Raw genomic sequence first — 24,127 nt, 5'->3', positions numbered from 1 at the left:
CTAGAGAAGCTAAAAATTGGTTAGGTTCCCAGCAGGGTTGAAGAAACAATCAAACACGAGGCATTCTGAATAGAGAAATGGTTATCCTGGGCTGGCCAACAATTTTGTTTAGGTTGGTGTCCAATCCCCCTGAAGGGTCAGTGTAACTTGATGGCAAGGACTTCTTCTTGTGTCCCTCAATTGTCCAGAAAGAAAACCAAGTCACTTTGTAGCCCTGATGAAGAAAGATGTGCAACTCTCTAGGTGTCAACCCACGACGACAGTGATTTGCAACCTCAGTCCTCAAGCACCGCCAACAGGCCAGGTTTTTCTTTACTTTGCACAGTTGCTTTAAATCAGTGTTTCTCAATTCCAGTCCTCAGGCCCCCCCAACAGGTCAGGTTTTCAGGATCTCCATTATTTTGCACAGGTGATTTGATCAGTTTCACTGCCTTAGTAATCACCACAGCCTTTTCATCTGAGGGAAATCCTGAAAACCTGACCTGTTGGGGGGGCCTGAGGACTGGAATTGAGAAACACTGCTTTAAGTCAATGTCAATGACATGGTATTGATAAGACATGGCCCATTGGGGGGTACTTGAGGAGTCTGAGAACCACTGATACGAGATCCTTAAACTATGACAATAAAAGTATATATCTGGATTAATCCCTATGGCTTTGCATACTCATCCTTTCGCTCCAAGACAAGGTAAAAGGCACCCCCCCAGGTGGGGATGGGATTGTCCATTTACCATTTATGTACAGGCTTCTCTGCCAGATTCTAATATAAAAAATGTAACAAATCTATATACTGCTGGCTCAGTTCCCTAGGTCTTCATTAGGAGAGCATAGCAGACATTGGCCACATCTCTGACAAGGTCGGACAGCAGGAGAAGGATCACACAATTGAACAGCATTGTACAACCTCTGCCACATGTTCTGGATGTTGGGAGCATTTTACATAAAAACAAACACTGGTGTGTGAATTGGGGTCCGACCCAGGACCCCCTTCTGTTCAGCACCAATAAGCACAAGTCCAGTTATAGTTTCCTCCCTACAGGATCCTTTCCAACCCTCCGCCGTCTCCTGTGACACTATAGAGGCTTCTCATTGGCTTTGGAGAATGAACCACTGTTCAATATAACAAAAAAACAAAAAACACAAGAGAAAATGTCTTTTGACTCAAAATACAGATGCGGTATAACACTATGGGGCCCCAAGGGGTGCCAGAAATCTTTTTACAGAACCAAACCCTTCATAAAGAGTTTAGACAATGGACTTTCAATGTTCAGAAATGAATGAGCTGCCGTTAAACTATACAAACCAACATGATGGCCTCCTTCCCAGGCGCACCATCATGCTTACTGGAATCTTCCACGGGTGACCAGGCCCACTCATAGACAGCTCCACCTCTACCGCAAAGAACGGGTCTTGTCACCTCCAAGACTAGCTTTATTCCTCTTGGAAGTGACCGCTTCGCCCTAACGTAGGGATTAGTCGTACCGAATGGTCACCTCCTACGGCTCTTTGGAGGCGGAGCTGCCCTTAAAGTCAGGGTTCTCTCCAGATAAATCCACGAGCAGCAGAAATGGAGCATCGAATATTAAGGCCTACAAAAACGATTGGCTGATGCAGCAATGAGGATTGTACAAGCTCAGCTAGATACCCTCCAACAGATTGTCAATAAAGTGAACAAAGTAAAACCCCCCGTTAAACTGCCCTGGGAACCCGGGGCACCCCTCGTTGGGTGGCTTATGTACAATACAGGTCCTGCAAATTACAAATGTGGAAAAATCCAGTCTGCAGAGCTCATAGTTACTAAGATTTCTGTAATACGTGCACGACATTTAGCTTAATGAAGATGAGGCCAAGTGGCTGGGATGCATTAGCTCTTCTCCAACACCAGTGCACAGGATTCGTTTGAAAGAGATGCAAGTAATCTTCCAGTTTGAAAAAAATCGTAAAGACAGAATAACGGCAGGAACATACAAGTGCCTCTGATGACACCAACACATCTGCCGGTGATCCAGAATTTGGCATCCAAGAAAGAAAATCATATACAGTGGCATAACAACCGCAGACAGCAAATCCTCAGGGAGCCACGGTAACAAAATGGCAGCTTGCTGCGATCCTGGTTGGTGATAAATTCCTGAGAGGCGTGCCGCCCCGGGTATCTTGTCAGTCATGTGGGCTGGTAGTAGTGTGGGTGTGTGGCCCAGATGGGGCCTCATGTACTGCGATACACTTTGATTTTCCCTTCACGGGCCAAGGTGTCGATCAGCAGCGCCTCAGAGTCTGCGTCGTGCACCCCGGTTTTGCGGAATTCTCCAGAGTAGCGGTTGTTTTCCCAGTAGTGATGCCAGTTACCATGATTGTCCGCACCAAAACCAAAAACATTCACCTGGAGGAGAGGGGAATAAAACATCAGAATATAAAAACCTCCAAAAAGATCCAAATAACTACATGTCAACCCTTAACCCGTTCAGCTCTCCCCCCTATACACATCCCATGAAACAATGAACCTGACCAGGTTCGATTCTCGCGATTCCCGCTGAGCAAGTGGAGGTTCACGGGGCGGATCATTACTGATCCGCCCCGTGTGAAAGGGGCCTAAGGCATATAAACAATGTTATTTTGTATCTGTCTCCCGTCTGAACAATGTTTATATACAATGTGTCGGACAGTATTTTTTTTTTTTTTAAAACAGATCCTTCTGCAGCTCTTGTATATACACAGCAGGAGTTGCCGGTAAGTGAGGGGGGGGAGCAGAAAAGCAATAAGGTGCACCTTACATGCCCTTATGTACTTTTTTTTGGGCCATGGGTAGCACTCCACAGTAACCAACAGTGTCCACAGTTGGTTAAAAAAAAAAAAAAAAAAAAAAAAACAACTTTGCAGAGTGTCCAGACTTCACCAGTTGGGATCCATTAACTCACCTCATCGCAGACATGAAGGGCAAAGAAAAGGACCAACATGCCGGTGGAAGGGTAGCGGCCTTTATGTTTTGTCCAGCTGTCATGGATGTATTTAAAGAAAGCTGGATTGTAGATTTGGACCTGTGAAGATCAAACAGAAGAAATCTGAGTGACAAACATTTTCCCAGATACATCGTCACACCTTACAGCAGGGTTGACAAATTTGCTTGGAATCTAGGAGCCAGCTAAAAAAGTTAGGAGCCAGAAAACGCACCCCGTCCCGACGAGCTTGCGCGCAGAAGCGAACACATACATGAGCAGCGCCCGCATATGTAAACGGTGTTCAAACCACACATGTGAGGTATCGCCGCGATTGGTAGAGCGAGAGCAATAATTCTAGCCCTAGACCTCCTCTGTAACTCAAAACATGCAACCTGTAGATTTTTTTAAACGCCGCCTATGGAGATTTTAAAGGGTAAAGGTTTGTCGCCATTCCACGAGAGGACGTAATTTTGAAGCGTGACATGTTGGGTATCAATTTACTCGGCGTAACATTATCTTTCATAATATAAAAAAAAATGGGGATAACTTTACTGTTGTCTTATTTTTTAATTAAAAAAAGTGTCATTTTTTCCCCAAAAAGTGCGCTTGTAAGACCGCTGCGCAAATACGGCGTGACAGAAAGTATTGCAACGATCGCCATTTTATTCTCTAGGGTGTTAGGATAAAAAATATATATAATGTTTGGGGGTTCTAATTAGAGGGAAGAAGATGGCAGTGAAAATAGTGAAAAATGACATTAGAATTGCTGTTTAACTTGTAATGCTTAACTTGTAATACCAACGGCCACCACCAGATGGCACCAGCTTACACATCTGGTGGTAATAACTTGTAATACCAACGGCTCACCACCAGATGGCGCCAGCTCACAAAAAAAAAAAATATATATTTTTTTGGCCCCCCCTTCCAAGCCAAGTCGCCAGGACCCTATTTCTAGTCGCCATGGCGACCGGGATTTGTCGAGCCCTGCCTTACAGTATATGTGACCATGTCTTGTCACCACAGAGGAGATAATTGGGCTGTGCTGTGCATTGCATATATTTCAAGGGAGAATCTGGCCACTATGAAGAAGAGCCAGTCCTCTTGGGGGCCCCTGACTTCTCCAAAGTGCTGCACATAATATTTAATGAATGTGATGCTTCGGAAGATCGTCAAAGACCACAGACATACCACAGGAGATGGTCAGACATGACAGCAGCCATTTTCAACCAGGATTCCATTGATGGATAGATAAGGGTTCCTTGAGCTTTGGTTAACCGAGCCTCCAATAGTTCCAGGTCTAACACCACTTGCCAGAGCCAGCAGCATGACTGCAAGGATTCAATTCTGGCCACCCCTTTAAGGGAGGGGGTTCTTCACACTTACCACCAACAATGTAAGGGGCAAAAATAGAGAAACATCGAACCTGGGACTTTAACCACTTCTGACACTTCGCTCCTACATGTAAAAATCATAATTTTTTCCTAGAAAATTACACAGAACCCCCAAACACTATGTGTTTTTTTTAGCAGAGACCCTAGAGAGCAGGGGTGTCAAACTCAATTTCATTGTGGGCCGCATCAGCATTATTATTGCCCTCAAATGGGCCGGTTGTATCTGTAAGATTGGATGTCCAGCGCATCCCCTCCCCTTACATTAGATGTCAAGAGCCACCCCACCATCAGAAGTGGAGTCCCACACTCTCCCTTACATCACAGTGCACCCTCTTTCCTTATGCTGCTTCTGGGGAGAAGCTGGATGCATTGCTTAAAAGCAGAAAGTAAGGGTCTGGAGGAGGACCAGAGGAGGGCTGGAGGTGCGAGGGTCACATGAAATTGCCTGGAGGGCCGGATTCAGCCCGTGGGCCTTGTGTTTGACACCTATGCCCTAGAGAATACAATGGTGGTCATTGCAACTTTTAATCTTGCACGTTATTTGCGCAGCAATATTTCAAACGTGTTTTTTGGAAAAAAAAAAAAAAAAACAGTTCATGCGAAAAAATAGATACCCAACATGTCCGCTTCAAAATTGCACACGCTCGTGGAATGGGGCCGCGTTAATTTTCTTTACTGGTTACATGTTTTGAGTTACAGAGGAGGTCTAGGGCTAGAATTATTGCTCTCGCTCCAACGTGCGCGGTGACACCTCATATGTGTGGTTTGAACACCGTTTTCATATGTGTGCGGCGACTTGCGTATGCGTTCAAGCACGCGGCGACAGGGGCACTTTAAAAAAAAAATATTATTTTTATTGTTAATTTTACTTAAAAAATAAAATTTATATATATAATTTATCACTTTTATTCCTATTACAAGGAATGTAAACATCCCTTGTAATAGAAATATGGCATGACAGGTCCTCTTTACAGTGAGATATGAGGGTCAGTAAGACCTCACATCTCATCACTAGGCTGGGAAGAAAAAAAAGGAGGGGGGTGATCACCGTTTCCCAGCCAAGGCGGCGCCGTTATTTTGAATGCAGAGCCGGGCGTGGCGTCATAACATCGCGCCCGGCCTCCAATGACCATCTGGTCCCCCGGAAATCTCTATGATCAGCATTTGGGGCCGGCAGGTCTGTTCTCCGACACACAAATCACAGCGGTGACTCGGTAGAAACACCGGAGGGTGGTGGGAGGGGGGAGGACGTGCCCTTTTGCCGCAAAGTGGTTAATTACATCTCCAAAAGACACAAAATCAAGTTCTAAAATATTAAAACTTTATTTGGACATACAGCGGGGAAAATAAGTATTTGATCCCCTACAGATTTTGTAAGTTTGCCTACTTACAAAGAAATGAAGGGTCTATAATTTTTATCATAGGTGCATTTTAAATGATAGAGACAGAATATTCCCTTCATTCGGGAAGCACCTAAAACACAGACTATCTGCAGGGGTCCTGAGGGTCACATAATGAGTAGCAAAGGGCGGCGGGATGAGCAGCAGGGCATTAAAGAGTGCACAGTGTCACATGGGTTTTATTTCAGCCTGGCTTTCCCTTTAAATAGGTTTAAAATGAGCTGATCCATCATTCTCTGTAATCTGGGATTTAATAAGGTCATTCGGTCAACACAAGATGATATTCTATAAATACAATCTCACCTTATCCTTATCCACCCGCAGAAAGGCCTTCACCGGGGCGTATGTGCTACAAGAAGCAGAAGAGACCGTCAGAAACAGTGTCCGAAACCACCATATAGAGGGAGTCTCACCCCAAATATACACTCTTTGCATCGCATTTAAAAAAAAAAAAAAAAAAAAAAAAAAAAGACGCCACATGAACAGAGATCCGGCATCCTGCACCTTCACACATTGATTCCCCCCCCCCAATTCCTGCACCTTTACACCTCAGAGCCCCCCCAATTTCCTGCATTTACACCCCTCAGATCAGTTCAAATTCCTGCACCTATACCCTTCAGAACCCCCAATTCCTGCACCTATACCCTTCAGAACCCCCCAATTCCTGCACCTATACCCTTCAGAACCCCCCAATTCCTGCACCTATACCCTTCAGAACCCCCCAATTCCTGCACCTATACCCTTCAGAACCCCCCAATTCCTGCACCTGTACCCTTCAGAACCCCCAATTCCTGCACCTATACCCTTCAGAACCCCCCTAATTCCTGCACCTATACCCTTCAGACCTCCCCAATTCCTGCACCTATACCCTTCAGAACCCCCAATTCCTGCAGCTATACACTTCAGAACCCCCAATTCCTGCAGCTATACCCTTCAGACCTCCCCAATTCCTGCACCTATACCCTTCAGAACCCCCAATTCCTGCACCTATACCTTTCAGAACCTACAAGTTCTGCACCTATACCCTTCAGAACCCCCAATTCCTGCACCTATACCCTTCGGAACCCCCAATTCCTGCACCTATACCCTTCGGAACCCCCAATTCCTGCACCTATACCCTTCGGAACCCCCAATTCCTGCACCTATACCCTTCGGAACCCCCAATTCCTGCACCTATACCCTTCGGAACCTACAAGTTCTGCACCTATACCCTTCAGAACCTACAAGTTCTGCACCTATACCCTTCAGAACCTACAAGTTCTGCACCTATACCCTTCAGAACTTACAAGTTCTGCACCTATACCCTTCAGAACCTACAAGTTCTGCACCTATACCCTTCAGAACCTACAAGTTCTGCACCTATACCCTTCAGAACCTACAAGTTCTGCACCTATACCCTTCAGAACCTACAAGTTCTGCACCTATACCCTTCAGAACCCCCAATTCCTGCACCTATACCCTTCAGAACCCCCAATTCCTGCACCTATACCCTTCGGAACCCCCAATTCCTGCACCTATACCCTTCAGAACCCCCAATTCCTGCACCTATACCTTTCAGAACCCCCAATTCCTGCACCTATACCTTTCAGAACCTACAAGTTCCTGCACCTATACCCTTCAGAACCTACAAGTTCCTGCACCTATACCCTTCAGAACCTACAAGTTCTGCACCTATACCCTTCAGAACCTACAATTTCTGCACCTATACCCTTCAGAACCTACAAGTTCTGCACCTATACCCTTCAGAACCTACAAGTTCTGCACCTATACCCTTCAGAACCTACAAGTTCTGCACCTATACCCTTCAGAACCTACAAGTTCTGCACCTATACCCTTCAGAACCCCCAATTCCTGCACCTATACCCTTCAGAACCCCCAATTCCTGCACCTATACCCTTCGGAACCCCCAATTCCTGCACCTATACCCTTCAGAACCCCCAATTCCTGCACCTATACCTTTCAGAACCCCCAATTCCTGCACCTATACCTTTCAGAACCTACAAGTTCCTGCACCTATACCCTTCAGAACCTACAAGTTCCTGCACCTATACCCTTCAGAACCTACAAGTTCTGCACCTATACCCTTCAGAACCTACAAGTTCTGCACCTATACCCTTCAGAACCTACAAGTTCTGCATCTTCACACCTCAGATCCCCTCCAATTTTTGCACCTTTACCCTTCAGATCATCACAATTCCTGCATCTTCACCCCTCAGATCAGTCCCTATTCCTACACCTTCATACCTCAGATCACCCCAAGTTCTGCACCTTCACAGCTCAGATCAACCCAATTCCTGCATTAGCACGAAGCACAGGAGTTTTCATACCTGCTGCAGATAGTGGTCCCACTAAGAGGAGGATGAGTGTAAATGGTTGGGTAGGCTTGTTCATGTAAAGGTGCCCACAGCTGCGCTTATGCCAATGCTGGGAGGAGGGCCACCACCTGGACATCTGAGATGCCAACTTCAGCCCACACACCCACCTTCATGATGTTTCAGAGGGGCAGCTAGGCTTTGAATTTGACAGCCTAGTAAGCGGTTCATTCATATTGCCTATGGTAGTAAAGAGCGGTGGGGTATTCCCTGGGCTCTCGGTGGTCCAGTCTGAACCCATGCCACAAATTGATCTTTCAGGTGCTACTGAAAATGGCTCGGTGTGTCCACTCTGGCACCCTTGTCTTAGGTTGGCTGTCCCTTTTATTGATTACACTAGTTTGTGTCACAACGATTATTTTATTGTAGTCGTAGGACACACATCTGCCAGTGTGAAACCTTGTATAGAGATTAGACCCTTATGTCGTCACCATTCCACGACCAAGTAATTCTTTCCCTTAGAACTTCTTAGCTGACCTTTCCTACGCTAATTAGTTATAACAAACGCCAACCAATTATTCTATAATGTTATACCACATGATTGGGGTACTTACAAGTGGATTTGCCCCGTGGAGAGGGCGCTGGTGATCCACAGCAGGTCCAGAGCTTTGAATGGGATCAGGACGAAGCTGACGTTGGGCGGAAGGTTTTTTGCGCTTTCGGGGTACATGAAATGGTGAGTGGTCTTCGAGCCGACGTCGTTCTCAAAGCCGAGTGTCGGGGCCTGGTTTATCCTGCACCGAAACACAGAAAGGGTTCAGAGGTGACGAGAACTTAATGTCCACAGAACTCCAGGTAAACTGCTAAATACACGGATGTAATACATATATGGGAGCCTTTCTTTTCCTGCAAATGGGTATCTGTCCATCCATTCCTGAGATTTACAGAGCTCTGGCACAAAGCACAACCCTCTTTGGCGGAAGAGGAGACCTGCTGCAACTACCCAACACTTATATAGGCAGGGCCGGTGATCTGCCGACATGGTTCCGGCTATCGGGAAAGTTCCTGCGCAGGCGCAATCTGATCTGCCGATATGGTTCCGGCTAACGAGAAAGTTCCTTTAAGGACTGCGCAGGCGCAAACTTGCCGACGGAAATCTCCGAACCTCGGCCGGCATCCAGGGTGACGTGGATTTCGAGGAAAGTGGCCAGTCGGCCTCACGTCCTCGCTTCGCTCGGCCTCCTGGCTCTTTTTTTAACATCCTCCAATCCACGGGGATGTTAAAGAATGAGCCTGGATGCCGGGCCGAGGTTCGGAGATTTCCGTCGGCAAGTTTGCGCCTGCGCAGTCCTTGAAGGAACTTCCCCATTAGGGGAACCTTAAGGACAAGTCACCGGAACAAGGAGTTGGCGGGGGCAGTTGCCATGGGTGCAGCTCTGTCACATGGAGGGGGATATCACGTGGCAAGTTTAGCTCCCCTCACTGCCAGTGTGCTCCAGATCAGCAACTGCAAACTAGCGAGTAACAGATTCAGGCCTACTCTGATAGCTACTGCTGTCAATATTCCAACGCAGCCACTCTGTCCCAGCCTCCCACAACCGTCATGAAACTCATCGGTTCAAATGCCAACCACAACACTACCTGCCTGGAGTTTGCATGTTCTCCATGTGCCTGCGTGGGTTTCCTCCCACACTCCAAAGACATGCTGGTAGGCAACGGTCGGAGTAGACTCGCATCTCGGGCCTTTACCCACAGGTAAGCCTATAATAAGGCCAGAGGCGGCTCTAGGCTTTGTGCGGCCTTAGGCAAAACTTGACATGGGGCCCCACTCACACCTCATGATGGGGAAAATAATTCAAGGACAAGAGCCTCTTCCCTACAACCCTGGCCGGTGGTTGTGGGGGTCTGCAGGCAGATTGCTTATTGGAATCTGGAAGCCCCCTTTAACAAGTTGGCCCCCAGATCCTTCTCTTTAACACCTAAGGGGTAGGGGCCACCCGGTGATGTCACCTGCTGAACCCGCCCCCTTGTGACGTCATTCACTGAGGGCATGCTGGGTCATTGATGTCACAAGGGATAGTGTCGCCGATGTTCACTGGTTGCTAGGGACTCCGGCAGCCCCGCTCCTGAGTCAGGGCTCTTAACGCTGCCTGTCCCTCAAAACTAGGGTACTGCATTGGGTAAGTTAGGCGGCTGCGAGGCCCCTGTGAGTGTGAGGCCTTAGGCGACCGCCTAATTTGCCTAATTAAAGAGCCGCCTCTGAATAAGGCTTACCCATAGGTAGAGCTGCACGATTCTGGCCAAAATGAGAATCGCGATTTCTTTGCTTAGAATAAAGATCACGATTCTCGGTGTAACATCATTTTTCATATTATACAAAAAATGTAGCCAACTTTACTGTTTATTTTATTTTTTATTTTTAAAGAGAATAAAATGGCGGTTGTTGCATTATTTTATGTCACATGGTGTTTGCACAGCAGTCTTTCAAACACAATTTTTTTTGGGGGAAAAAAATACACTTTTTTTAATGAATATTAAAAATAAAACGGCTTTCCTCAGTTCGCACTGACAGGGAGAGCCAATCGGCGGCTCTTCCTGTCAGAGGGGGGGGAGGTGCCCATCAGCTGCCAGTCAGTTCCCATCAGTGTCCCATCAGAAACACCTGTCATTGCCCAAAGTGCCAATCAGTGCCCCATCAGTAATGCCTGTCAGTGCCCTTCAGATGCCAATAAGTAATGCCTGTCAGTAGCTCATCAGTGCTGCCTATCCAGTGCCACCGATCACTTCCCATCAGTGCCGCCCATAATTGCTACCTATTAGTGCCCATCAATTTTACATATGAGTGCCTCCTCATCAGTGCCCCGTCAGGAAGGGTGGAAGTGCCTGGTATTGAAGTGGTTAAAGAGGAACTGCAGTCTGCTCACATAATTTGGAATAAAAACATCTTTGCCACTCTGAAGCTTCCCTCTAATCACTTTGCATATTATTTTATATATACTGTGATTCTGTATTTGCCAAATATGCTGCAGAAATCTCCATCCACCGAGTCTGGCTGCATCCATTTTAACTGTGGGCAGCTGAAGCTGCTGCCTGTTCACTTCCTGGATTTACACAGGAGGCACACTTCCAGCTCTGCAGCTCTCATTGGCCCTCTGAAGCTCCTCATGCCGCCCCCCCCTTTCTGGCAAACTCTCACAAGAGAGAGCGGTGCATGATGTCATAGCCTAGGCTAATGACCAGACTAGAAACAGGAAGTGGGCTGTATAAAAATTCTTCCCTTTGATCTAAAAAAACTAAATGTTTCTCTTTATCTCCAAATAAGCTAAACTTGGCAGGCTGCCCGTTTCCCAACCCCCCCCCCTTTTTTTTTTCTTGACAGTTGTCAGCTGTAAGCAGAACTCTCTGCACTGAATAGAGAAAATGCTGTGTTAAGATTGTTTAGAGGGGTAGAAACATCTCGATTCTTTAACAATTAATAGTGCGGCTCTATCTGTAAATATCTCCTAAACGTGCGCCGTTTAACCACTTAACCCCCGGACCATATGGCTGGTCAAAGACCAGAGCACTTTTTGCGACTCGGCACTGCGTCGCTATAACTGACAATTGCGCGGTCGTGCGACGTGGCTCCCAATTAAAATTGGCGTCCTTTTTTTCCCACAAATGGAGCTTTCTTGTGGTGGTATTTGATAACCTCTGCGGTTTTTAGTTTTTGCGCTATAAACAAAAATAGAGCAACAATTTTGAAAAAAAATGAGTATTTTTTACTTTTTGCTATAATAAATATCCCCAAAAATATATTAAAAAAAAATGTTTTTTCCTCAGTTTAGGCCGATACGTATTCTTCTACATATTTTTCTTAAAAAAAAATTAAAAAAAAATTGCAATAAGCGTTTATTGATTGGTTTGCGCAAAAGTTATAGCGTTTACAAAATAGGCGGTATTTTTATGACATTTTTATTAATTTTTTTTTTTCTTACTAGTAATCAGCGATCTTTTTTTGGTACTGCGACATTATGGCGGACACTTCGGACACATTTTTATAGCGATCAGTGCTATAAAAATGCATTGATTACTATAAAAATGCCACTGGCAGTGAAGGGGTTAACACTAGGGGGCGGGGAAGGGGTCAAGTATGTTCCCTGGGTGTGTTCTAACTATAGGGGGGGTGGCCGCACTAGGGAAAAATCACTGATCTTCTGTTCATACAGAAGATCAGCATTTCTCCCCCTGACAGGACCGGGAGCTGTGTGTTTACACACACAGCTCCCGGTTCCCGCTCTGTAACGAGCAATCGCATGTGCCCGGCGGCGATCGTGCCCGCCGGGCACGCGAGTCGAGGGGGCACGCGTGCCCCTAGTGGCCTGCGAGAGAGCCGACGTAGAGCTACGGGCTCTCGCGCAGGGGAGCCGACCTGCCGCCGTAAAACGGCGGCGGCAGGTCGGCAAAGAAGATATTTATTGTACATACAGCCAGTGACACCACCTGCCCATTGTGAATTCATGAAGGAATAATATACAGTAAAACCTTGGTTTGAGAGCGTTTTGCAAGACAAGCAAAATGTTTTAATACATTTTACCTTGATATACAAGTGATGTCTTGATATAAGAGTAGCGTCATGTCACAACTGAGTATAAAAAAAAGAAGAGGAGCCACTAAGTGTAGCAATATGATTACATTTAATGAAGGTACAACATTTAGCAACTAATTGCTACACTTGGAGGCGCCTCTCTTCTCTTTTATACCCTGCTCTTTTGGAAACCTTTCAGAGTGAAACAGATGAGCTCATATTTCTACGAATTGTATTACATCAAACGATTGAAGGATTTTTACAAGCCTGTGTTGGAACAGAAACAATGGTGCCACCTCACATAAAACCAACTGGCAAGGAATGAAATTTGTGTTCAAAACCAAGTTACGAAACTTTCAATAAAAGAACGAAGGTGGATAAATAAACCCATTGTGAAGTTAGGACTTTAGTCAACACCAATGTTGACTCGAGCCGTTTTACAGACAATGGATGAGCTGTAAGGCTGCATTCACACCTTGGCGTATTTACGCCCGACGCTCGTGCCGCTGGAGGGGCGATTTAACATTGATGTCTATGGAGATGGTTCACATCTTCACGCCGAACGGCGAAACGCTGTACGCCTGAAGATCAAAACAAGTCCCGGACCCTTTTTTTAAGGCGGCTTTCGGCGTTCGGCATAAACAACAATGTTAACAATGTTTTGTAAAAAAAAAAAAAAAAAAAGGTTAAACGACTCGCTTTGTCGCGGCAAATCGTGGTACAATACGCTGCAATTTGTCGCGGCAAAATACGCCGCGTTATAGTGTGAATGCAGCCTTAAAGTGTAGATCACACCCAAAACTCAATTTCCCCACAGACGATCGTCTTTTTTCTATCGGTTTTTTAACCATCAGACAATTTTGCCGATGGGAAAAAAAAAAAGATAGGGCCCACACACGATCGGTTCGTCTGATGAAAACGGTCCATCGGACAATGGTCCCAAAAATGTGTCAAAATTGTCCAAAGTGTCCACCATAATGTCGCAGTCACGAAAAAAAAAAAAAAAAAAAAAAAAAAAAAAAACGCTGATCGCCGCCATTAGTAGTAAAAAAAAAAAGAAAAAAAAATGATAAAAATATCCCCTATTTTACAAACGCTATAAATTTTGCGCATTTACCAAAAATATGTAGAAGAATACGTATCAGCCTTAACGGAGGAAAAAAAACGTTTTTTTTATATATTTTTGGGGGATATTTATTATAGCAAAAAGTAATATTGAATTTTTGTCAAAATTATCGCTCTATTTTTGTTTATAGCGCAAAAAATGAAAACCGCAGAGGCGATCAAATACCACCAAAAGAAAGCTCTATTTGTGGGGAAAAAAAGAACGCCAATTTTGTTTGGGAGCCATGTCGCACGACCGCGCAATTGTCTGTTAAAGCGACGCAGTGCCGAATCGCAAAACCTGGCCTGGGCATTTAGCTGCCTAAAGGTCCGGGGCTTAAGTGGTTAAAAATATCCTCGTTAAAAAATGACTTAATAAATAATGTGCGGGAAAACTGTCCTTAAAAAGCACAACACCATGCACTTTGAATAAACGGCCAAATGTTGTTCCTGTGCCATACGCGGTGGCTCTCGCGCATGCGCAGGAGTAGCGTCATTGCAGCGCCAGTCACTCACATAGCTGGCGTTTGTGAAGGAGGAGGAGCCGATGCAGGACAGAGATGACAGTTTCGCTTTAAGGCTGCATTCACACCTGATTGTAGGTCGTTCGGTCGTTTTCCGGCGTTTTGTCGCGCGTATTCATGCTTATTTGCGCGCTTGCATACAGCGTCGTCCGACGTTTTTGTACTTCGACGTTTTTTATTTTAGCCAATAGGAAAAATTATCTTTTCATCACTTGTTGCTATGTTGGTAGATTTTTTTTATCTTCTGCCTGGGTGAAAAGTTCTATTGATTAAAGCGACGAAACGCCCGTAGCAAACGCTCATTGTCGCGCTAGTCGCTTGAATCGAGCGTTTCCATTACTTTCTATAGGGAAATGGAAACGCTCAAAAATGCACAAACCGCCCGATTCACGTGACAAAAAAGGGTCCGGAACTTGTTTGAGCTTCAGGCGTTCGGAGGCGGGCGTTTTGCAGTGGAGATGTGAACCTTCTCCATAGAGTATAATGTATTTTTTCCCCTCTAGCGTTTTTGAGCGTCGCGCTTCAGGCGACAAAACGCTCAGGTGTGAATGCAGCCTAAAAATGATGATATAAAATCAAGCTATTTTACTAGTGATTTAAATCAAATCCACCCTGACACACACCATACTGTACTATGAAGGTACATGCTGGGAATTGCAGTTCACCAAAGGCCAGTGACCGCAAAGCTCTGTACATTCACAGATTTATCCCGCTGACGCATCGGCATTATGAAGGAACTTCTGGTTCATTGGAGCGGAGCTGTAAAAGGCTCTCGCTGGGACGTTGGCTTCCCCCTCAGTAGCCTGCAGGGGGCAGCAGCGCTCCACCAAGGCCAAAACAGTGATGATCTGCAGGCTGCGCTATAATCACGCCTCGGACAGCTGCGCCCACGATACAACCGCTAACAGAAAAATCACACGACTGCCTCTGATTAAAAGGGATTCCTCTGTCGTCACAATAGGACAATGGCGGCAAATCTATTAGGTGGGGGGTTCTTGGTAAGAGGTGGAGGGCAGGCAAGTGTTTTACACATTACAGTTTTAAAATGAGAGAAGTGGCATTATGTACGCCCTGCCTGCCGGGCTGCCGCGGCCCCGCTCCGGTGGTGACCGCTGTCCCGCGGTGTCAGAAGATGATGTCTACAATGTACAAGGGACTGCTGCAGCTCGGCGGGGAGGCGGCAGACCGCGCTTTATTATTAGAAAAAATTGCAGTGCGTTTTATCATTGCCATCAGCCTTCATGTGACAATTGCTGGAGGACAGACAGAGCACCAAGGGCTGCATAAGACAAAACAGACAAACATCCCATTGCACAATTATGACATTCTATTCCTGCTGAGGAACTACAAGTCCCAGCATGCTCGGCTGATCTACTTCCCTATAAAAAGTCAGAACCCATCATCCTCTGTGCTCCTCACCCCAGATGGGCTATAACACTGAGGGGATGATTGGCTAAACCTGGAGAGTGCAAAATCTGGTGCAGCTGTGCATGGCAAGCCAATCAGCTTCTAACTTCAGCCTGTTCAATTAAAGCGTTAGTAAACCCGGGACCCTGCATTCACTATATCTGGTCTCCCACAGTACACAGAACACAGAAATGCATTTTAGTAAATACAGTCGTGCTCACAAGTTTGCATACCCTGGCAGAAATGTATATCGGACACTTTTGACACTATTTTGGGACCATTCACATTTATACAGCGATCAGTGCTATAAAAATGCACCGATTACTGTGTAAATGTGACTGGCAGGGGAGGGGTTAACACTAGGGGGCGATCTAGGGGTTAAATATGTATCCTAGGGAGTGATTTTAACTGTAAGGGGGGCGGGGACTCGCAAGGGGAGGAGAATGATCGGTGTTCCTCTGTACTGGGAACACACCATTGGTCTCCTCTCACCTGACAAGGTTGTGGATCTGTGTGTTTACACACACACACACACACACACACACACAGAGATCCACGTCCTTGCTGTGTGACAGGCAATCACGGGTGCCCGGTGGACATTGCGGCCGCTGGGCACGTGTATCGGCACCCGAGTGATGCCCCCTAGAGGTTCGGGAAGCCAAGGTGGCCCGGAGGGACAGAGGGTTCCTGCCGCCGTCATACGACTATCCGTGGTTGGGAAGTGGTTAGGGATAGCAATCACATGAAGCCATTTATTATCACATATTTTTACGATTTAAAAAGGATCCAAAAAAGCGAATAGAAATCACCCAAATGGCCCTGATAAAAAGTTTATATACTCTGGAATGGAATGTTTCGCCTTGGTACAGACACAGAAGGTGGCACACACGGGTTAAAAGGGCAATTAAAAGAGGGAGCTGCGGTGGCTCAACGTGGTTGGCACTGCGCTGACAAGCCATTCACCTCTGCAGCTAGGGGTTCGGATCCCGGTCTCGGCTACATGTGAATTGAGTTTGGTGGTCTCAGCCCGGCTCCCGGTGGGTGTGCTATGCGAGGTAAGCCTGTGCTTAGTACGCCCACCCCCCTCCCACAAAAACCACCACACTTACACGCACTCGAAATCGGGTTAACATGCACGCACTTTGACCACGCGGTCTCTAAAAAGAGAGGCGAAGGACTAACAGGGCTGGTTGAGCGGGCTAATCCTCTCACTCCCTTATAGGGAGTCCCTCTGCCCCGGGGCACCCGGGGCATGGAGTCCCTCTGCCCCGGGGCACCCGGGGCATGGAGTCCCTCTGCCCCGGGGCACCCGGGGCATGGAGTCCCTCTGCCCCGGGGCACCCGGGGCATGGAGTCCCTCTGCCCCGGGGCACCCGGGGCATGGAGTCCCTCTGCCCCGGGGCACCCGGGGCATGGAGTCCCTCTGCCCCGGGGCACCCGGGGCATGGAGTCCCTCTGCCCCGGGGCACCCGGGGCATGGAGTCCCTCTGCCCCGGGGCACCCGGGGCATGGAGTCCCTCTGCCCCGGGGCACCCGGGGCATGGAGTCCCTCTGCCCCGGGGCATGGAGTCCCTCTGCCCCGGGGCACCCGGGGCATGGAGTCCCTCTGCCCCGGGGCACCCGGGGCATGGAGTCCCTCTGCCCCGGGGCACGGAGTCCCTCTGCCCCATTGCCACCCGGGGCATGGAGAAAGGTGGCAGATTGCCTCTGGGGGAGGCCTGCCTACTCCCAACTCCTGCAGTCCGGCTCCTCTCTCGAGTACACACACAAAAATACACTTTAAAAGAAAAAAAAAATGGCAATTAAAGGTTAATTACACACATTTGTGGCTTCCTAAATCACAATTAGCGTCTGTGTATAAATAGTCAATGAGTTTGTTGTCTCTCACATGGATGCACTAAGCCATGAGGAGGTAGAAAAGAACAGTCAAAAGACCTGCATAACAAGGTAATGAAACTTTACATAGATGGAAAAAGGATATAAAAAGATTTCCAAAGCCTTGAATGCACCAATATTTAATCACTTAAGAAGTGGAACTTTTGATGATCTCTTGATACCAAGCCAGGGTCAGGTAGATCAAGAAAGATTTCAGCCACAACTGACCTAGGAACTGTTCGGGATACAAAGAAAAACCCGCAGGTAACCTCAGGAGAAATACAGGCTGCTCTGGAAAAAGAGAACTATATAAACTGCTAAATACCGTTTCTTATCAGCAGTATATAGCCTTATGTATAGCCTTATATATCATATATCTTATGACTTTTATCAGTGTCTCCACTGCCGCCTCACCTTGTATATACAACACGTGTGATACTTCAGCCTACATGTGAGTCTAACAGCTGTAAAATAAATCTTTTTTTATTGGTTTAAACGAGATCACGCTATGTGGCCACTTCTTCTCCTATCTCTTTATATTACTGATACCATTGAGAGAGAAGTTCCGGAATATCACCCATTATCGCATACTTCCTGAATCGTCATCCATCAGATACCAGGATGTGTATACCAGTTTGATTCTTCCATTCTTGGTTGGGAACCAGATCTCACAAGCTTGTTTTGACTTTTGGTGCCATACGTCCCCCTAGGTCCATTTGCTCCGGTAAGCCTTCATTTCTATTGGAGGGTTATTACCATACACGGAAAAAGTCAGCAATATGTTTTGAATATTCTTCACTTCTTCACCTGGTGGAATATCAATTTATATGGACTTTATTTTGTAATTTTTAGTTGTTATACATTTAACCATTTACAACCCTACGATCTATTAATTGTACATTGTATATCCAGTGTTTATTGTCGTGATGGACATTGTTCAACCACTAGAGGGCCGCGCTATAGACGAAAGACGTCCACAGCGGGGCTCTCAAGTGCCGGGTGGACGTCCCTGGACCTCCTGCTATTTACATTCCCGGGGAACGCAGCGGGGAAACACTGTGCCCGGCGCATCGCTGAGAAGCCGATGCGCGTGCCTGGCAGCCGCGATGTCCGCCAGGTACCCGCGATCGGCAGTGACGTGGAGCTCTGTGTGTAAACACAGAGCTCCACGTCCTGTCAGGGAGAGAGGAGACTGATGCTGTGTCCCTTGTACATAGGGACACAGATCGGTCACCTCCCCCAGTCAGTCCCCTCCACACACAGTTAGAACACACCCAGGGAATACATTTAACCCCTTCCTCACCCCCTCGTGGTAACCCCTGCCAGTCACATTTATACAGTAATTAGTGCATTTTTATAGCACTGATCGCTGTATAAAGGTGAATGGTCCCAAAATTGTGTCAAAAGTGTCTGATATGTCCGCCGCAATATCGCAGGCCTGACAAAAAAATAAATAAAATAAAATCGAAGATGGCTGCCATTACTAGTAAAAAATAAAATCATAAATCTATCCCCTATTTTGTAGGCGCTATAACTTTTGCGCAAACCAATATACGCTTATTTCGATTTTTTTAACAAAAATATGTAGAAGAATACGTATCGGCCTAAACTGAGGAAAAAAAAAATAAAAAAAAAATATTGGAATATTATTATAACAAAAAGTAAAAAATATTGGGGCAGATCCACAGAGATCTGCACCCGCGCAGCGTATCAGAGATACGCTACGCCGCCGTACCTTACCTGGCTTTAAATCGAATCCTTAAAGATTTTGCGCCGTAAGTTACGGCGGTGTAGTCCATCTCTGGCGGCGGAATTCAAATCGGCGATTAGGGGGCGCGTTTCATTTAAATGAAGCGCGTCCCCGTGCCGAATGAACTGCGCATGCACCGTCCCTAAATTTCCCGCCGTGCATTGCGCTAAATGACGTCGCTAGGACGTCATTTTTTTTTAACATAGACGTGAATTACGTCCATCCCGATTCACGGACGACTTACGCAAAAAAAAATTTCTAATTAAACGCGGGAACGACGGCCATATTTAACATGGCAAGTCTAACTATACGCCGCAATACACCAGCTTTAACTATACGCCGGAAAAAGCCGACTAGAGATGATGTAAAAGAATGCGACGGCCGTGCGTATGTTCGTGGATCGTCGGAAATAGCCAATTTGCATACCCGACGCGGACAACGACGCAAACTCCACCCGAGTTTGGAGGCCGAAGTATTGCATCTAAGATCCTGTCGGATCTAACCCAGATGCCGTCATATCTTGGTTTGAGGATTCAAACTAAAGATACAACGCGGGAAATTTGAAAGTACGCCGGCGTATCAGTAGATACACCGGCGTACTCTCTCTGTGGATCTGCCCCATTGTGTTTTTTTCAAAATTTTCTGTCTTTTTTTTGTTTATAGCGCAAATAATAAAAATCGCAGAGATGATCAAATACCACCAAAAGAAAGCTCAATCTGTGGGGAAAAAAATGATAAAAATATAATTTGGGTACAGCGTTGTATGACCGCGCAATTGTCATTCAAAATGCGTCAGCGCTGAAAATTGGTCTGGGCACGAAGGGGGTTTAGGTGCCCAGTAATGAAGTGGTTAAGGGCTACACTTATTTTTTCCCTATGAGGCTGAAAGACCCCTGACCCTCAGACCCCATTCACACATGATCATAGCGTTTTCAGGCAGAAAGTCGTGCAATTTTACCGCGATTTTTGCGGCGGTTCTTCCTGCGTTTTCCCACGATTTTGTACAGGTCAAAAGGTCACCAATGTAAAAAACAGAAAAACGCCCAAATCCGCCTAAAAAAAAAAAAAAAAAAAGGCACAGAACTTGTTTGAGCTTCAGGCGTTTTGGAGCTTCTGGCTTCAGGGGGTTTTGTGAACAATCTCCATAGAGAATAATAGATTTTTTTCCCCTCCAGCGTTTTGTAGCTTTAAGCTTTAAATCACTTAGGTGTGAATGGGGTCTTAGTGCTGACTGGCCCTGTACCAAGCACAAAAATTCTCTAGCAATACACACCAAACTGAGTCCACTTGAGACTCCCAGAGAATGCGATTTCAGTTCAGAACAACCAGCGTTGTCACCCTATTACAGGAGGTGGAGGAATAATGTATCTGCTCATAGGGTGATCAGGTATTTACCACCAAGTACAGCACAGAGCTCCACTTTAATAATATTTATAATGTTGGTGCTGGAATCTGATGAGAATGCACCTTTTGTGCCCTTTATAGAACTACAAGTCCAAGCATGCACCTCTGGCCCACAGTCTACCTTTGCATGATGGCTTACCCCCTTCAGTAAATGTCCTGAGGACCCGACCCCCCCCCCCCCCCCACATATTCTGGCTATTTCCCCATGTATCAGTGCTGAACTGTGCATTGTCTCAGGAGGCAAAGACTCCCCAGCCGCCTCTGGGGTGAGGGCACTGCAGCTACTTTTACACACACAGCTGTGCCACAGAGAAGCCACGATATTCCTCCAGATCAGCCAGAGGTACAAATATCACTGCGAAAGAAGTCTCTGATCATATATGGGATTATTCCGAGAGAAGGAGAATGGGGGGAGAGGTGACATGAGGCTGCTTGGGGTGACGGCTCACTGACTCATGAAATCATATTATGCTGTCTGAGGACTGGGGCTGTCTGGCGGATGGACCACGTGCCGTCTCTGGGCTCACGCACACAAGACATCTTCCGGGGGGCGATACCGGCTGATCACATAGAGACCTCCAGAACCCCCAACATGTCTTGTTCTGTGAGCAGTAGGGATGTCCCGATACCGATACTTGTATCGGTACCGATACCGAGCATTTCCCGAGTACTTGTACTCGGGGGGAAATGCTCCGATGCTTCACCCGATACGTGGGCAGTCAGGTATCGGGTGGTGGGGGAGCTACAAGTCTTCTCCGTGCTGTCTTGTACCCCCGTGATATCTTGTGCCCCGTGCCGTCTTCTCCCCCCTCCGTGCACCTCTCCCCCTGTGCCGTCTTTTGCCCCTCCGTGCCATTCTCCCCGTGCAGTCTTCTCCCCCCTCCGTGCCGCTCTCCCCCATGCTGTCTTCTACCCCCTTCGTGCCGCTCTCCCCCGTGCAGTCTTCTCCCCCCTCCGTGCCACTCTCCCCTGTGCCGTCTTTTGCCCCTCCGTGCCACTCTCCCCGTGCTGTCTTCTCCCCCCTCTGTGCCGCTCTCCCCCGTGCTGTCTTTTCCCCCCTCCGTGCCGCTCTCCCCCGTGCTGTCTTCTCCCCCCTCCGTGCCGCTCTCCCCCGTGCGGTCTTCTCTTCTTAAGACCCCTGATATCTCACCAAAGCCCCCCCAACAGGGCTGATTAAAAAAAAAAAAATTTAAAAAATAAAATGTAAATAATAATAAAAAAAAAAAAAAAACACAACACTGACAATCCACTACCCACCCCCCCCCCGCAAAAAAAAAAATCCCGCCACTGTCACATGACATTAAAAAAAAAAAGTATCGGTATTCGGTATCGGCGAGTACTTGAAAAAAAGTATTGGTACTTGTACTCGGTCTCAAAAAAGTGGTATCGGGACAACCATAGTGAGCAGTTAAAAAAAAATATATTATTGGGCGTTATATTGTATAGTTCTATCGCCACTACGATGTGCTGAATTTGATATTTCTCATTGTAGCACCATGATTTTATATATACACACCTGTACTATTTTGTATCTCACCGTTTACCTAAATACTTTTCAATAAAAATTGAAAAAAAAAAAAAAAATATTGGGGGGTCCTTTGGCCTCCATCCTTTCTAGGGACAATGTGCTCCCCCCCTTAAAATTACTTTCACACTGAGGCGCCTCCCATTAATTTCAGTGTATCCTTTCACACTGGGGCGGTGTGTTTGCGGCACATTATGAAAAAGTCCTGCAAGTAGCATCTTTGAGGCGTTTTGGGAATCGATGTATTTAGCGCTCCCAAAACGCCCTGCCCATTGAAATGAATGGGCATCGCTTACAAAAAGCCTGAAAAGCGCAAAAATGGAGGCTTTTGGAATACCCACCCACGACCCATTTTCAATGCCCTGGCTGAGGGAAGGAGGTGCTCACCCAAGATTTGACGGTACATGACCCCGTCCATCGTCACTTTGATGCGGTGAAGTTGTCTTTAGCAGAGGAATTTGACAATATATGTCCAATATATCAATACATATTGCCAACTGTTTGCAGACTTTCTTGTGCATCATCTTTAGAAGAGGCTTCCTTCTGAGATGACAGCTACACAAACCAATTTGATGCAGTGTGCAGCGTATGGTCTGAGCACTGTCAGGCTAACCCACCACCCCTTCAACCTCCGCAGCAATGCTGGCAGCACTCGCCAATTTCCCAAAGACAACCTCTGGATAGGACGCTGAGCACGTGCACTCAACTTCATTGGTTGACCATGGCAAGGCCTGTTCTGAGTGGAACCTCTCCTGTTAATCCGCTGTATAGTCTTGGCCACCGTGCTGCAGCTCAGTTTCAGGGTCTGGGCAATCCTCTTATAGCCTAGGCCATTTATGTAGAGCAACAATTTTTTTTTTCAAATCTTCAGAGTTTTTTGCCATGAGGCGATATGTTGAGCTCCCAGTGACCAGTATGAGAGAGTGAGAGCGATAACACCAAATTTAACACACCTGCTCCCCATTCACTCCTGAGACCTTGTAACACAGTCAGTCACATGACAGCGGGGAGGGAAAATGGCTAATTGGGCCCAATTTGGACATTTTCACTTAGGGGTGTACTCACTTTTGTAGCCAGTGGTTTAGACATTATTGGCTGTATGTTTGACGACGGCAACCCTGTCAGTCCCATTTGGAGATAGACTGACCCTAATTTATGCAACAACGTCTCACTTTCTAGCACAGCCACTGTGGCTATTTGAGGTCTTTGCTAAAAGCAGAAATAATCCACGTCATCTTCTTCTCTACCTGAGTGATTGGTTTTGTATGGACCTATCATGTAACTAGAAGGGCGATCTCATTGTTTTACAGCAGTAAGCATGTGTTGCAAGGAAAAAAAACACATGCCTGCGACTGAGGGGGTTGGGGCTAAGCAGATATTGAGGACTATTTATTACACTGGTGATATGAAAACGTTACTTTGTGACATGTACGCATTATAGCCCATCTACGACCAGAAGTAAAAATGATTGTCCGACACGCCACTTGTTTCCTGCTGGAGGTCAGTTCAGACTTCCTCCCTCCATGACACACAAAAAACACTTCCTACCTCATGATGAAATTGTGGCCGTCAATGTCTTTTCCATAGCCGGAACCTCGCAAGTTGCCTGAATTACCAACCACAGCGCAGCGGCGGCACACCAACGGATTGCGCTGCTTGTACGGGTTCTTTCCAGGGATGATCTGGAAGAGCTGCGACAAGATCTTTGGCGTGGTGGGAGACCTGAACTGTGGCTGCAGCATCTATACAGGGAGAAAAAAAAAATCAAAAAGGTCATGGACACAAAATTCCCTAAAGGAACAACTAGATGACCAATCAGATTCTCCCGTTCTGCACTAAAAACGGAAAATTAGAGAACTATTCTCAATCCTGCATAGAACGAAAACTGACAGATTCCGCACTTAAGAAAAATATGTTTAATTAATAGTTTAA

General features: G+C 46.5%; 1 protein-coding gene across 1 annotated transcript; it reads right to left on the bottom strand.

Moving 5' to 3' along the window:
* Positions 1–521: 521 nt before the first annotated feature.
* Positions 522–24,074, bottom strand: ST3GAL2 (ST3 beta-galactoside alpha-2,3-sialyltransferase 2). The gene is made up of 5 exons (XM_040329325.1): positions 23,744–24,074; positions 8,654–8,833; positions 6,031–6,076; positions 2,916–3,035; positions 522–2,380 (listed from the first exon to the last, which is right to left on the bottom strand). Exons 1-5 carry the CDS (start codon positions 23,935–23,937, stop codon positions 2,207–2,209), a joined length of 714 nt encoding a protein of 237 aa, XP_040185259.1. The 5' UTR covers positions 23,938–24,074; the 3' UTR covers positions 522–2,206.
* Between the last annotated feature and the right edge of the window lie 53 nt (positions 24,075–24,127).

Source organism: Rana temporaria, chromosome 11 (genome assembly GCF_905171775.1).
Source record: "Rana temporaria chromosome 11, aRanTem1.1, whole genome shotgun sequence".
Lineage (NCBI taxonomy): Eukaryota > Metazoa > Chordata > Amphibia > Anura > Ranidae > Rana > Rana temporaria.
This window is presented reverse-complemented; position numbering and strand designations above follow the sequence as displayed.

Bases quoted from the DNA above. Each gene is read 5' to 3' on its own strand.
- ST3GAL2 (XM_040329325.1), bottom strand. From the start codon at position 23,937: ATGCTGCAGCCACAGTTCAGGTCTCCCACCACGCCAAAGATCTTGTCG. The intron at 3,036-6,030 runs GTGAGATTGTAT...TGATCTTCACAG, and splicing joins TGCGGGTGGATAAGGATAAG to GTCCAAATCTACAATCCAGC. The intron at 2,381-2,915 runs GTGAGTTAATGG...CCTCTCCTCCAG, and splicing joins CCCTTCATGTCTGCGATGAG to GTGAATGTTTTTGGTTTTGG.